The sequence below is a fragment of the Microcebus murinus genome, chromosome 7, assembly GCF_040939455.1.
Source record: "Microcebus murinus isolate Inina chromosome 7, M.murinus_Inina_mat1.0, whole genome shotgun sequence".
Lineage (NCBI taxonomy): Eukaryota > Metazoa > Chordata > Mammalia > Primates > Cheirogaleidae > Microcebus > Microcebus murinus.
In genome coordinates this window covers 103695327-103711376 of record NC_134110.1, presented here as the reverse complement: position 1 = coordinate 103711376, position 16050 = coordinate 103695327, and the positions used below count along the sequence as shown (strand labels likewise).

Genomic DNA, 16050 nt, shown 5'->3' with positions numbered 1-16050 from the left:
GGTGAGAATTAGGAATGGGTAAAGCTATCTCCTGAAAATGTGTAAACTTGTAGCTTCAAAGAAAATTTGAATCTCATACACACACACACACACACACACACACACACACACACACTGATACTTTACTGAAAGGCATTAAGGATGCAGTGAAAAGACCTCAATTAAATTCTGACCATGAATTCAGAACTATTTGTTCTCTTGACAAAAAATAATTTCTGATTTCATTTTCACTACTTTGCTCCACCTAAGAAGGCCTGTGTGAGTGAACAGTTTATTTTACAGCTTTGTATCAGAATTCCTGGCTTTGCTTGCATTGCCATAGAGCGCGAGTGGCCCAGACATGCTCACCGCTCCGCCTAACGGGCCTGCGCTGGCAAGATCGCCGGAGGCAGCGCCGGCTGCATTTAAAAGGAGATGGACAGAGAAGGGGGCAAAAGGAGGCTTTCGGCCTCTGGAGAATGTGTCCTTTAACAGTCAGTTTCTCTACCAGTAACAGTTAGTAAAATCTCTGCAACAACATCCCCAGAAAACCAAATTCCACCCCCACAAAAAGCCTTTTAACACTTCCTTCTACCAAGAAATGCTTGAATCCAGGCAACATTTGCATACTTACTTTTTAGTTTTTGTCTGATCTCTGGATCTTTAATTTCATTTTGAAGAGCCTCAAAGTTCTCGACAGAAGTCAAATTACAGAAAACTCGGAAGTCAACCTATGGCGGGGTCTGGTGGTCCCGGCCCTTCGGATGCCCGGCAGCGCGACCAGGGCCGCAGCGCAGCTTCCCGCGGCGGGCCCAGGGGCTGCGAGCGCCGCAGCTGCGCGGCGCCAAAGGGCCCCGGAGGAGCGGATCTATCCGCCTTCCTTGATTATTCTGGAAAGTGAAAAGAAAGCTTTGTGAAGTGGAAGGCGGCCTTCGGGAATTTCACCGAAGGTGTCATTCAGTGGATACAGAGGATTGATTAACATGTGGCCAAATCTGAAAGCGGCAGTAGCGAAAGAGTTAATGATCCCTGCGTTCACGTTGGGGTCGCAGCCCCGGTACTCTCGCAGCATCTTCATGCCAGCGGCCCCCAGCACCTCGGGCAGCCAGTGGCTGTAGGTGATGTGCTGCAGCTCTGCGCCCACGATCTGCCTGGCTTCCTGGTACAGGGTGTCCCCGTCCCAGTGGGGGTTCAGAGCCGACAGCTGCGCGGCCACCTGTTGTGCTCGCGGAACCACGGGGTGTGCACGGCCATCAGGGCCGGGTGCTCGTTGGCCCGGAGGTGCCCGGCCAGGAAGAGGGGCTGTGGCTGTCCTGTGCATGTCGTGAGCACTCAGTGTGCGGGCCCCTAGAAAAGGGCAGTAGGGGCTTTCCAGAAGGGAACCAGGGCAAGCCTGTCTTCAGGAGTCCCCGAGGCACAGAACGGTCTCTGAGAACCTGGGCTTCCCGCTCCGAGCCCGCGGAAACGTTGGAGGCGTCCATGTAGGCTGTGAGCTGGTTCATCTGCTCTCGCAGACGGAGCCGGCCACCGAGGAGGTCGCGCCGCTGCCGCGCCCCGGGCTGGAGCGAGGGAAGAAGGTGCAGGGTGCCGGGCTGCCCCGGGGTCGGCGTGCGGCGGCGAGGGGGAAGCAGGGAGGGTCGTGGGTGCGGACGGAGCTGCACGGCTGCCCGTCCGAGTAGCGGGCCGTGCTCAGCGCAGGCACGGTGTGGTCCAAGTCGTGGTGCAAAAACTGGCGCCACTGCATGGGCATGGGCGTGTATCTGTGGTCGGGGGTGACGGCCACGGCGCGCGCCAGCTCCCCGGAGACCAGCAGGGCGGCGGGGGCGGGCGGGGGCGGGCGGGCGCGCTGAAGCCGTCGGGGTAGGCCGGCCGCTGCAGGCGCCAGACGGCCGTGCATGCCCCACGTGGGCCGTTGCAGGTTGTCGCACGTGCCGTCTGCACTCGGTACCTCTGGTGGAAACACAGGTCGGAGCAGTTGGGCAGATTCCTGTGGGCTGTGCATCCTGATAAATTGGCGATGAGGCTGAGGGAGCGCGGGGACACCAAGTCACTGTAGCGGAATTCTGAAACGCAGAGCAGCCAGCGTGAGGAGGGCCGTCAGCAAGGTGCCAGTGAGCAGCCGAACCCCCGCCCTCCCTGGGTGTGCAGAAGCCTTTCTTACTTCCAACATTTCATTAGGTCACGACAAAGCACTTCAATACAAAGGTGGGGAAAACAGTTCTTTAACTGTAAAAGATATTTCCAAAGACCGTGGCTTACTTTAGTGCTGTCTATCCTATAAACAGTGCCTAATTCTAGAAGGCACAAAATAGAAGAAGAACCATATGCCATCTCCTAACTTCTACTTCTGCGCTTTTACAAATATAACATCGCTAAGGATTTGTTAATTCTTACCCCAGAATTGTTTTGTTGATTTTTATTTGTTTCCATTTCAGAATTCTTTCAGGTTTTGTGCTTCTAGTGGACAAAGTCAAAGATATGTCAGTGAGGATCATGTGAATATTAGCCCACGTGATTCTTGACTAGAGGGATGAAACAGTAACTTTCTGGACTGCTACAAACTGTCGTTCCCTGGGGAATGTGCAACACACCGGGAAGTGCCTTGGAGCCATACCTTTTAACAAGGCTCAAAATTCCAGCATTCTCTCAATACTACAAAAACTACTCAGTACACCAGGCTTGCTAAGAGTTATTCCTTTTTAATCCTCAGAAAGTGGAAAATATCAGGACCATTTGTTCTTTAGCTGTATTATCTAGTTTCTAGCTGAATCCCGGGATATCTTAATCTGGGGTAGATACAAAGAATCATCCGGTATATCAAGATGTAGCAGATACTGGGTCACTGTAAGGGCAAGCTGCTTATAGGGTGGGAGAGGGGAAAGGCCTTTAACTTTATAAATAATGAGAGGTAAAATAGCATAGTGGTTTTCTTCTTGGGAAAAAATGTTTAAAGTTCTTAAATACTTTAAGTGAGAAGATATATTCAGTTTGCTAATGAACATTGGATGCATATTTCAGATAAGCTAAATCTCTGTAGATATGTATTGATTATCATTTTCCAGTTATGAATCTAGACTAAGTTATTTCTGAGTATTTCTTTTCCTAGTGTGTGAGTAGGAAACTCACAAAGGACCAGAAAGGTTTGAGGGTATGACCTAACCTGGAGTTGGGGAAAGAAGAACTGACAGGGCTCTTGTAGACCAGGCCATGCCTAACTCACACCTGATAGGACTCAACATGAAGTAGTCTACAGGTGAATTAAAGTGCTAATATGGGCTATATGGAAATTTCACAGGATGTTTTGGTTAGGGAAGCTTTGAAAGCCCAAGACATACATAATAGGCAACTAAGGACAGTCAGATGCACTTTAGAGAAGTTGTGCAGAGCACTTTGGGCTGAGCCAAGCACATGGATAGGCCTTCTACACCAGGGCTCAGTCGATTTTCTGAAGGAGAATAAAGGAAAGGTAAACCAATGAAAGTTGCTGTTCCACTCACAGCACAAATAGTAGACAGCAAAGAATCACATCATTTATTTCATAAAGAGAAAGACTTAGAAAATCTGAAGCTTATGTGTCATCTCATTTGACATTTATTAAGATATCTGGCTTTGGAAAGAAATACACAAGAATTTTAAAATAACAACAACAAAAAAAAATAGGAGGAGGAAGGGATATAAATGGTGGTGGAAGGAATTTCAAGTATTTTTCTATAGGAAGTAGTAATATCTTTTGGATTTGAAAAGCTAGTTTATATAAAATGGATCCCCTAGAGTTGTACAATATGTATAATGGGCAAAAGTTGAGGCATGTTTGAATATGTATTTATTGTCCCTCCTTTGGAGTTAGAGTTCCTATGAGAAACATCTGCATTTACTCAGTAAAAGTTGTGAATAAATTAATTTCTAAATCCCACAATGATTGGTATTCATTAGAGGTGGAGGTCAGTTTTTCTGTGAACAGTAGGCTTACAACAGAGCGGCTCTGCAGCTGACCTCTGCCTTTCAAATCCACAGCGAGCCCCTGCTTCACATGTTCCCGGATCAGCTGCAGCGTGTGCTCAAAAATGTCACCTGCTCTTGCCATCTCCACAGTTCGTGGATCATGTTGGTATCGCAACTGAGCCAGTAGGTCACTGGGGGTGTGAGGTTTTCTGTAAATGACAAAAGACATGACTCTTTGCTAGGCAAAACTGCAGAATCCACGCAGCTTACATAGGCTGTGCATTTAAGAAGGCATTTTCCAAACATTCAAGAAGAATGAAAGCTCTACCACTAGCATACAATCTCCACAGGGGAGCTGAGGGCTCTATTTTAATAACAACTAAATTCCAAATGTCAATCACAGTGCTGAACTCAAAAAATGCATTTTTAATACATTAATGTTCTAAACTGTAGTTTTCTATAATAAAGCAGCATCTATGGTGGGAGTTATATACATGGGGAGCTCCATGCATAGGTTTCGGGGGCTCAGTAAACCCACTGAAATAGTGTGAAACTATTTCAGTTTCAGTCTTGGCAGTTTGTCTTCTCTTTCCCCAAATGGAAATTCACTCTCACCTTTAAAATCCTGCTCTGACATCACTCTCCCTGCACAGTCTCCTGATAGCTTTGACAAGCTATCACACCATGTTCTCTATTACTTTTGTAACCTTCCATACATCTCTTCTGTACACAGCAAGATGTGCTTAAATTGCTGACATATCGACTTCTCTACTAAAGAAAGAAATGGGTTATGAATGAGATGTTGCCCTATTCATCTTTGTATCTCAAGTACCAAGCCCCCTGGCCAGCATACAATAGCAGCTTATGCACATTTGTAGAATTGAACTAAATAAGTTAAAAAAGAAAATTAAAGTTGCTGAGAATATGAAGCAAAGTGTTTTAGAGATTTGGGTCAACTAAGGCACATTTTATCCTTTATGTCCTAAATCATAATAACTTTAGATGACAGAATAATAGTAATGTTACTAATACTAATAGCTCACTTCAGTTAAGTACTCTCTATGTGCTGGGCCCATTGAAGTACTTTTTTCCATATCATCTTACTCTATACTCCCAGCAAGTGCACCCATGAAGAAGATCCTATTTTTATCCCAATTTTACAGATAAAAAGCCTGAGGTAAAAAGATGTTAAGTCACTTGCCCAAGGTCACCCAGATAGAAGGAGATGAAGTGAGGAATCACAAGAGGATTACATAGGTCACATGGCTTCAGAACATGGTCAGTCCATGACCACCCCTCCACACCGCTTGTGGATGTGCAGGAATCAGGGCGATACTTGATTTGACAATTTCAGATGTCCCTTTTTGATGAACAACTGCAAATACTGGAGATATATATACTTTGTGAACACAGCAATCATCTTTTCTTTAATACATCTTGGTTTCACAAACATGAAACAGTTTGTAGAATTGGAAGTTTTCACTATTCTAAAAACATTCCAATTCAAATTACAATAATGCAAAGTGCCACATATCCTATGCAAAAGTTTTACCTATGGTCTCCCAGTTTATAATCAGGTGTGTTCAAGTTGACAGTGACACAGTTCACGGGTTGCAGAAGCGCTAGGTCTGACACCGTCTGGTGGATGCTGACATAGCAGAGCTCATTGCCTGGTGTCTAGTGTCAGACTGTATAGAGTGGGTCTGTGGCATAATTTAATGCCATTTAGATTCTATGCAGAAAGAAGTTTCCTTCTCGAAGCTGAACTATGGCAATGGCCAGCCCAGGGGAGTGATGTTCAAGCAAGAACTAAAGTAGGTACTCTGTGGCAGTCTTATGCACTATCCTTCTTGTGATTTATTGCCATTATAAAAACTAAGTAGAACATAAATGAAATCAATTTTGCAATCTAAATAAAATATGTTCTTACCGTGAAAACAGATGTCTTCGTGTGGAGTTAATTGCACTGTCAACCCTCTGTACAGCATCAAGAATGGACGATTCGACAAAGTCATCACCGGCTTCTCTACCCTGTACGGCTTAGAAAATCAATTCCATGATTAAAAGATACCAAACAGACCTTGAAGTTAGGAATGATACAATATAAATGGCATTACATTTTAAAGTGATAACTTCAAAGACAATAAAATACAATATCTACGTGATGATGTATGTTGCAGAGAAAGAGGTAATTTGTTCTGAAGCAAGGCTTCCTCTAGCAGCAACAGTTCTATTTCAGGAATTAAAGCATTCCAAAATCTCATAAAGCTATGTGAAATGTTTCCTTTTGCACAACACTGATAAAAATGGGATACAAGTTCGTCAGCAATTTGTCATCCTGGAGAAGGAATAAAATGCTTATTTCATTAGCCACTTTGCTTTAATGTTAAAGAGTAAAACAAAGTAAATAATATCCCATCCCCATATACATTTCTTAAGGCAAGGATTGAACTCTTTGTAAGATTTCAGTGAAAAAATAATCCATGTTGTTTTTATAGGTTTCCAAATGGGAGAATTCTGCAAAGATGAATATTATAAACAAAGGAAGCACTTCACTTAGAGTTGATCATCTCCATCTTATTTAATCTTCTCCAGATGATGGTTTAGGAAGTTTAACCCTAAAGGAATAAATGCTAAATAAAAATGATTATGAGTAAGTATGTAGAGCTCATATAAGAGAAATAATCAACACAATATTTAGTTCTTTTTGATATATTAAAAGTAAAATAAAAGTTTATATGACAGACAAAACAATAACTTTTTAGCATTGTTAAGTATCAAAAGCAAGTGTTAAGTATATCTTCAAAAGTTGAGCTTGAAAATAATGCCATTAAGAGGAAATAAAAAAGATGAAAAACTTAAATAGTAATAGGAAGGTGTATATTTTACATATTATCAAAAAGAACTAATACTAAGGTAACTACTAATAATATAAGCCTCAGCCAAGTTAGTACCACAATATAGTACAAAACTATATATATATATATATATATATATATAGTCTAATTACAAATTTATGCTTAAATATTTTGCAATTGATGAGCCATATAGCATTCATATCTGGGTATAAAAGGAAAATTCCTTGATATTATGACAATCTATACACACTGGATTTTATTGTCTTAAAAAAACTATTCACATGTATCAGTGGTATGGAAAATGCTGAAAATCCTTTTGGTGAACTAGATATGGGCAGTATGTATGAGCAGGTGGCTGTACAGCCTTCAATTCAGCCTTTATGATAATCACATATGGAGGCTCTAGAAGGTCAGTGCTGCTTTCCTAGTTCAAGAAACACATTGAATTGACCATACATTAGCTAAAGATAGCCAAAAGAAAACAAAACCAAAAATTGATCAGTTCAATTGTATGAAATTAACAAACTCCTTTCAAGTAAGAACATTAACAAAAAAGCTAATAGACAAATGACACAAATAGATGACGATATTTGTAATTTCTAAATGTGACACAGAATTTTTTTTTCTGACACAGAATTAATAGTCCATTTTCTGAAAGGAAATATTATAATACACTAAGAAAAAATAGATACAGGCAAGTTATAAAAGAGGAAAGCCTGAAAGTTAATAGGGACATAACATATGCTCAAAATCACTTGTAACCTCAAAAATAAAATGTACAGCATCAATGGGCTACCATTTTATGCTTATCCTAGCAAAAATGGTAAAAGTCATGTTTTGACAGGGGTGGGTAAACATAGAAATCCTCAGGCAGGCTCATAGAACTGTGGAATCGACACCTATTGGGGAATTTTATTTAGAGACTTGTTTTTTGTTTAGTTTTTACTTAGAAAAATTACATATCCACACACCTTCTTATCTAGCAACTCTACTCCCATGCATATATTCAGGAAAAGTATAACTCATACCCATAAGGGTATGTATGAGAATGTTCATTGTAACTTTATGTGGAAGGCACTGGAGAAAATTGGCTCACAGCGATGGACGTGTGGGAAGGGAAATGTGGCAGATGTACAAGGTGGAACACCAGGTGCAGTTAGAACTGACTGGATCTACACATGAATGAGTGCTAAAAGAATGCTTAATGTAAAAATTAGAAAACTAAAAAGAGATCGCCATAAGGATTGGATGAAATGTATAAGGGTTAAGTATAGTATGGTTGTTACCTATATAGCAAGCATGGTGGGAGTGGGGTGTGGACATAAAAGAGAATGAGTAAATGAATGAACGCATTGCCATACTAGGAAAATTTTTTTTCCTTGGGGCCACCGTGTTTTATTAAGAAAATAGAAAAAACTTTGAAAACAAAACAATTCTTTCTAATGTAATGAAAAATTTGTTATTTTTTATTGTTTTCTGTGCTTAAGTTATATGCAACTCACACGGTGCTAGAATCAAATTTTACACTGCTCACCATGTGAGTTGTATATGACTCATGACATACTTATTGAATTTGTTTCCAAGAACTGAGTCTTTTGTCATTCCACAGGTATTTAGTTGTGTCTGAAGTGGACCGTGGGTGGTCCTGGATGATGACCTCTGAATCATACTCCCTATGTGTGTGCAACAATGTCACGCCGCCCGTACTACTGTATGGATTCGGTTCAAAGAGCCGCCAGACAAACATTCAAGAGGAAATGTCTACTGGGAAGTTATGGTAATTGGAGAACACAGTCCAGCACGCGTGGTGCGTTTGGGCGGGTAGCTGGACCAGGAGGTGTGAGAGACCTGCCGATTGACAGTGACAACAGGTTTCACAGTGCACAACCTGCTATGGACCTTCCCGCCTAGACACCAGTTCTACTTTAGTGTAGCTTCTGTGGCCAGAGCTGCGATCATCACACAAGTTTATTTTGCATTTTAGTTCTCAAGAGAAAATGTGTAGAGAAAATGAATGTAAGGAATTGTTGGAGGAAATGGTGAGTGAAATTTTGGATATTAGTGATGAAGATGTTGATCTATTTAGTGCCGTCCCAGTGGAGATAGTGGGGGCAGTTCTGATAGCAGTTGCAGCCCATGGAGAAAAACTAGAAGATGAACATTACATGCAGATCTTTCCATTGAGGAAGGCTGTTCAAAATCTATTACTGAAATAATCAAAGCAGTTGTGGCAATTTTAGCAAGAGTGATTCTTCATCAATGTTTCTGAAGACCCTCTAATGACTAGTGTCAAGTTATCTGACCTGGGGTCCAGAGAAGGAAGGAAGGAAGTAACATGAAGATTTTTGACTTCACTGAAAGTAACCCAACCAATATTGCAGTAAATCTCCATGAAAAAACATCTTATGATTTGTTTCAAATTCATCATACCAGATGATGTTATTGACTACATGGTGAAGGAAACTAATATCTATGCAATTCAGACTTTACAAAAGGGTAATATCAAACCCACTCCCAACTACAAAAGTGGTATAACATAACTTCTCAAGAAATGGAATGATTTTTGGAAGTGTTGTTTTAGATGGGCCTTAACATGGCTCCAAGACTTCCAGACTATTGGTCAAAAAACATTTTGTATGACAATTCAGTGAAAAAGCTTATATCACCTAACTGTTTCAAAATGCTTCTGAGAATGTGGCATTTCTTTAACAATGAAGAATGTCCTCATGGTGACTGTCTCTTCAAGATCACTTCTTGGTCATCTTCTCGAAAGGTTTCAGGTTGCTGTGGTTCCAGATAAGAAAATGTGTATTGACGAAACAATGGTGCCATTTCATGGATGTTATGTATGCTTCATGAGGCCCCAGGCCCACTCAAAACTAGAGTGAGTTAAATACAACTCACATGGCAGTTAATGTGTTAACCAATCAAGTAATCAATCATTATAATTACAGTGATTATGAGAAACCTGGATATTTTCAATATAGCTACATGAATCTGGTTGTTACATGTTCAAAAAAATTCAGTAAGAATGAGCCTATTCAATTTGTTACTTTCACTTAGAAATAAAGCAACCAAGATTAATCAAGTCAATCTGTACTGGCATATAGGCTGACTTGATTATTTAATCAAAGTATCAGCTTTTTCTCTGTCATTTCCTTTTATGCCTTCCCTCTTGGACCTCAAGTATAGAAAGTGGCATTAAGCACATGCTTTGATTCATGGCAAGTAGTCTTGGATCCACTGCCCCTGGGACAAAATATTCTCTCAAAGCTCTACTTGGATTTGGAAGTAAGAAAAGCTGTGTGCTGGGACTGAGTCATCACAGAGGACAGGGGGGCACTGAGATGCTAAACTCAAAAGGCTGCTCACGGTGGCAGACAGAGCTTGGTGTGATGTATACACTTCAGGAAAGCTTTTAACATGTTAATCCGTATTTTATTTGATTGATAATTTTGCTTTCATTCTATTTATAAAATAGACTTGCTGCTATAGTTGTATGATATTTACAAGCGTAGGGATTTTATAACATTTGTCTCCATCTTTTGACTCCTTTATAAAATGGAGATAACAAGACTTGCTCAGCAGAGAGCTCTGGGCCAATGTGGTTGTCAAATGTGATGATCAGATTTAAAATGCATGCAAGGTTCTTCCAAAACTACACATCACAATGCAAATAGAAGGTGCTTTTCATGATTATTGTATTTTAAAACCTATACAATTACCAACTGATACCTGTGACCCTGTTACTTCCTTCAACTTGACTTGCTATTTCCTTACATCAGTAAGAAACCAACTAGTGTGTAGAAGTGGAAAGCAGAAGACAGTAACAAGAAAGGTGGAATAATATGTAAATATTCTTTGAAATAATTAAATCCTAAACTGTACGAATAGAAAATACATAAAAGTTGTTTGTTCACAGATTCTTAAAAGTACATTAAATATGTAACATATTCACACATAAAACATTCTTGGTAACAATGCTTTCTCACTTTTATGTTACTTAATTATGATTTTTTAAAGTTTATATGGTTTTAGGGTAAAATAAAACAAACCCTTTTATTATTCATTTGATTTCAGTGTTATTTTATTTGGTTTGGTACAAATTACTAAAATATTTCCATAAATTTCTTTGGACCAGCACTGTGCTATGCAAAGCAAACTCAGTTAATTGGAAGCTCATTAGAATTAATATTGTTGTATTTATTTCGCTCAAAAAATCACCTCAGTTAATGGCATAAGAATAGAATAATCGGAAAATTCTGAGCATATTATCCTTTTATGCGAAGTTTTGCAGAGGTATAGGGAGAATGAGATCATTTTCTTTTGTTACATCTCAAGTCTAATAAAAATGGAGAAAAGGCCTCAGTAGATTTATGAAATAAACACTTGCTTAACGTTGTGTTATGCACGTCTACTTTCAATCCTGTCCAAGCATCAGTGAGACTCCATTCCCTCCACTGACGGTAGAAGTGAATGACAAAATCATATCCTTTCAGGCAGGGGAGCTCAAGCCACCACAGGCCACTCTCTGCTCTGCATCCACACATCAAAGGCTGGCTCCGGGTAACTTGGGGACCAAACCCAGAGGGACATAAAAAATAAAACCACTGTGCTTCTCTGTCAACTCTTGCTACAAAATGCCTAGGCCTCAAAAAAGGCCAAATTTCTTTCACAATGACCAATGCAGGTTTTGAGTATTCTTTTTACATATATACATATATATTTGGTGGAGAAAACTAACCAGATAATGTAATTATCATAACTAAATAGACCTTATCACACTCAATCTTTCCCTAAAAAGAATGACACTAACACTTGTGGAGGCTGTCCTAGGAAACATGAGGACTTCCATGTGCATTGCCACTGCACATAAATTGACGGTAATTACTGCCTTATGAAATCATTTTTTTCCCAACAGCAGAAAATCTGTCTTACTCATCACTTTGAATCATTAAACATGTAAATGAGTCCATTGCCTCAGAGAGCCCCATTGTTTGTTCTGGATACTGGAAAGGGAAAGGCACTATTTACTTTTTTTTTAAGATTTGATGTTTGGATTATGACTTTTATTTATTTATTTTTATTTTATTTTTTATTTCTGCATATTATGGAGGTACAGATTTTAAGGTTTCAATGAATGCCCATTCTCCCCCTTCCCCCAGAAGTAAGAGCCTCAAGCACGACCATACCCCAGATGGTGCACATCTCACTCATTGTATATGTATATACCAGTCCCCCTTCCCCCTCCCACCTGCCCAAAACTCTATTACTGTAGTACCCATGTGTCCACTTAGGTGCTGCTCAGTTAATACCAATTTGCTGGTGAGTATATGTGGTGCTTGTTTTTCCATTCTTGGGAAATTTCACATAATAGTATAGGTTCCAGCTCTAACCAGGAAAATATAAGATGTGCTATATCACCGTTGTTTTTTAGATCTGAATAGTACTCCATGGTATACATATACCACATTTTATTAATCCATTCTTAGATTGATAGGCACTTGGGCTGTTTCCACAGCCTTGCAATTATGAATTGTGCTGCTATAAACATTCAAGTGCAGCTGTCTTTTTTGTAGAGTGTCATTGGATCTTTTGGGTAGATGCCCAGCAATGGGATTGCTGGATCAAACGGTAGATTCACTTGTATCGCTTTAAGGTATCTCCATATTGCTTTCCACAGAGGTTGAACTAGTTTGCACTCCCACCAGCAGTGTAGGAGTGTTCCTCTCTCTCCGCATCCATGCCAGCATTTATTGTTTGGAGACTTTTTGATAAAGGCCATTCTCACTGGAGTTAAGTGATATCTCATTGTGGTTTTGATTTGCATTTCCCTGATGATTAGAGTGTTGAGCATTTTTTCATATGTTTGTTGGCCATTCTTCTGTCTTCTTTAGAAAAGTTTCTGTTCAAGTCCTTTGCCCACTTTGTAATAGGGTTATTTGATTTTTTCTTGCTGATTTTCCTGAGTTCTAAGTATATTCTAGTTATCAGCCCCTTATCAGATGCGTAGGATGCAAAAATTTTCTCCCATTCTGTAGGTTGTCTGTTTACTTTCATGGCTATTTCTTTGGCTGTGCAGAAGCTTTTTAGTTTGATCATGTCCCATTTATTTATTTTTGTTGCTTCTGTAATTGCCTTTGGGGACTTCTTCATAAACTCTTTGCCCAGGCCGATGTCTACGAGAGTGTTTCCAACATTTTCCTCTAGAATTCTAATAGGTTCATACCTTAGGTTTAAGTCTGTTATCCAGCGTGAGTTGATTTTTGTGAGAGGTAAAAGGTGTGAGTCCTGTTTTAGTCTTCTAAAGGTGGCTATCCAGTTTTCCCAGCACCATTTATTGAAAAGGGATTCTTTTCCCCAGTGTATGTTTTTGTCTGCTTTGTCAAAGATTAGATGGCTACATGAGGATGGTTTTATATCAGGATTCTCACATCTGTTCCACTGGTCAATATTCCTATTTTTGTGCCAATACCATATTGATTTAATTACTACAGCTTTGTAGTATAGTTTGATATCTGGCATATTAATGCCTCCCATTTTGTTTTTTTTGTCTAGAATTGCTTTTGATATTCGGGGTCTTCTTTGGTTCCATAGGAAGCGTAAAATTATTTTTTCTATATCTGTGAAGAATGCTGATGGGATTTTAATAGGTATTGCATTGAATCCGTAGATCAGTTTGGGTAGTATAGACATTTTGATGATGTTGAGTCTGCCAATCCATGAGCATGGTGTGGATTTCCATCTGTTTACATTCTCTGCTATTTCCTTCCTCAGTGTTTCATAGTTCTCCCTGTAGAGGTCCTTTACCTCCTTGGTTAAGTATATTCCTAGGTACTTTAATTTCTTTGCTGCTATTGTGAACAGAATTGAGTCTTTGATTTGGTTCTATTAGATTGTTATTGGCATATATGAATGCCTCTGATTTCTGTGTATTGATTTTGTATCCTGAGACTTTACTAAATTCATTGATCAGTTCCAGGAGTTTCTTGGTTGAATCTTTGGGGTTTTCTAGATGTAATATCATCTCATCAGCAAACAGTGAAAGTTTGCTCTCTTCTGTCCCTATTTGGATACATTTAATTCCATTTTCCTGTCTGATTGCTGTAGCCAGGACTTCCAGCACTATGTTGAATAATAGTAGAGATAGTGGGCAGCCTTGTCTCGTTCCAGTTCCAAGTGGCAATGCTTTCAATTTTTCCCCATTTAGTATGATGTTGGCTATGGGTCTGTCATATATGGCTTGTATCATTTTTAGGTATGTCCCTTATATGCCTATTTTATTTAGTGTTCGTATCATGAAAGGGTGTTGAATTTTGTCAAAAGCTTTTTCTGCATCTATTGAAAGAATCATGTGGTCTTTGTTTTTGCTTCTGTTTATGTGGTGAATTGCATTTATAGATTTACATATGTTGAACCATCCCTGCATCCCTGGGATGAAGCCCACTTGGTCGTGGTGGATTATTTTTTTGATAAGCGTCTGGATTCGGTTAGCTAAGATTTTGTTGAAAATTTTTGCATCTATATTCATTAGGGATATTGGTCTGTGGTTTTCTTTTTTTGTTGTATCCTTTCTTGGTTTTGGTATCAGAGTATTATTCACTTCATAAAAGGTGTTGGGGATGGTTCCATTCTTCTCGATGTTGTGGAATAGTTTCTGCAGGATAGGTACTAGTTCTTCTTTGTAAGTGTAGTAAAATTCGGGTGTGAAACCATCTGGACCGGGACTTTTCTTTTTAGGAAGATTTTTAATTGCTGTTTCTATTTCAGCTCTTGAGATTGGTCTGTTCAGGAAATCCATTTCTTCCTGGTTGAGCCTAGGGAGGTTGTGTGTTTCTAGAAATTTGTCCATTTCCTCCACATTTTCTAGTTTGTGTGCATAAAGATTTTTGTAGTATTAGTAAATTATACCTTGTATCTCTTTGGGATCAGTTGTGATATCTCCTTTTTTGTTCCTGATGGAGCTTATTAGAGATTTCTCTTTTCTGCTTTTCATTAGCTTAGCTAATGGCATGTCAATTTTATTTATTTTTTCAAAGAACCAACTTTTTGTTTTATTAATCTCCTGAATAGCTTCCCTGTTTTCAATTTCATTTAGTTATGATTTGATCTTGTTTATTTCACTTCTTCTGCTGGGTTTGGGGTTGGTCTGTTCTTCTTTTTCCAGCTCTTTGAGTCATTTCATTAGATTGTCTATTTGTGATCTTTTTGACTTTTGGTTATAGACACTTATGGAGATAAACTTTCCTCTCAGAACTGCTTTAGCTGTGTCCCAGAGGATTTGATAACTTGTCTCTCCATTGTCATTTTCTTCATAGAATTTTTTTATTTCCATCTTGATTTCTTCATTTATGAAGTAATCATTTGGTAGGAGGTTGTTTAATTTCCACGTTTTTGTGTAGAAATGTGAGTTACTATTAGGGTTGATTTCTACTTTTATTCCACTGTGATCTGAGAAGATACATGGTATTATTTCTATTTTTTTAAATTTCTTGAGGTTTACTATGTGTCCTAGGATATGGTCAATCCTAGAGATTGTCCCGTGAGCTGATGAAAAAAACGTATATTCAGTGCATTTTGGGTAGAATGTCCTGTAGATGTCAGTCAGACCCAGTTGTTCTAGAGTTTTGTTTAAGTCCATTATTTCTTTATTAATTTTCTGTTTGGAGGATCTGTCTCATGCCGTCAGTGGGGTATTGAAATCTCCGGTTATTATGGAGTTGCTATTAATCCATTTGGTTAGATCCAGTAAGGTACACTTTATGAAACTGGGTGCACCTCAATTGGGTGCATATATATTTAAAATTGTTATCTCTTCTTGTTGAAGTGTGCCCTTCACCATTATATAATGAACCTCTTTGTCTTTCAACCTCTTTTTGTTGGTTTAAAAATTAAATCGTCTGAAATTAGAACTGCCACGCCAGCCTTGTTTTGGCTTCCACTTGCCTGGAATACTGATCTCCACCCTTTTACTTTTAGTCTATATGCATCCTTGCAGGTTAGATGTGTTTCCTGAAGACAGCATATACTTGGCCTGTATTTTGTTATCCATGCAACCGGCCTACGTCTCTTAAGTGGAGAGTTTAAGCCATTCACATTTATTGAGAGAACTGATAGGTAAGGTAGATTACTGTTCATTCTGTTGGGTTGGATGTTGTTGCTTTGATTTCTGTCTTGAGCCATTGTATTATATGGCCTTTAATCTTTGGGTTTTGGTTGTTTTTATATTCGTGAGTTTTTATTATGGTGTTCCATGCGTAACACTGTTTTG

General features: G+C 39.3%; 1 protein-coding gene across 1 annotated transcript in view; it reads right to left on the bottom strand.

Moving 5' to 3' along the window:
- PXDNL (peroxidasin like) overlaps positions 1 to 16050 on the bottom strand; it is a 267746-nt gene that overhangs the window by 87891 nt on the left and 163805 nt on the right. Inside the window, 8 exon segments of the mRNA XM_076005349.1 lie at positions 605 to 850; positions 853 to 1194; positions 1197 to 1284; positions 1287 to 1492; positions 1495 to 1917; positions 1920 to 2042; positions 3973 to 4130; positions 5852 to 5960. Coding sequence (XP_075861464.1) covers positions 605 to 850; positions 853 to 1194; positions 1197 to 1284; positions 1287 to 1492; positions 1495 to 1917; positions 1920 to 2042; positions 3973 to 4130; positions 5852 to 5960 — 1695 coding nt within the window.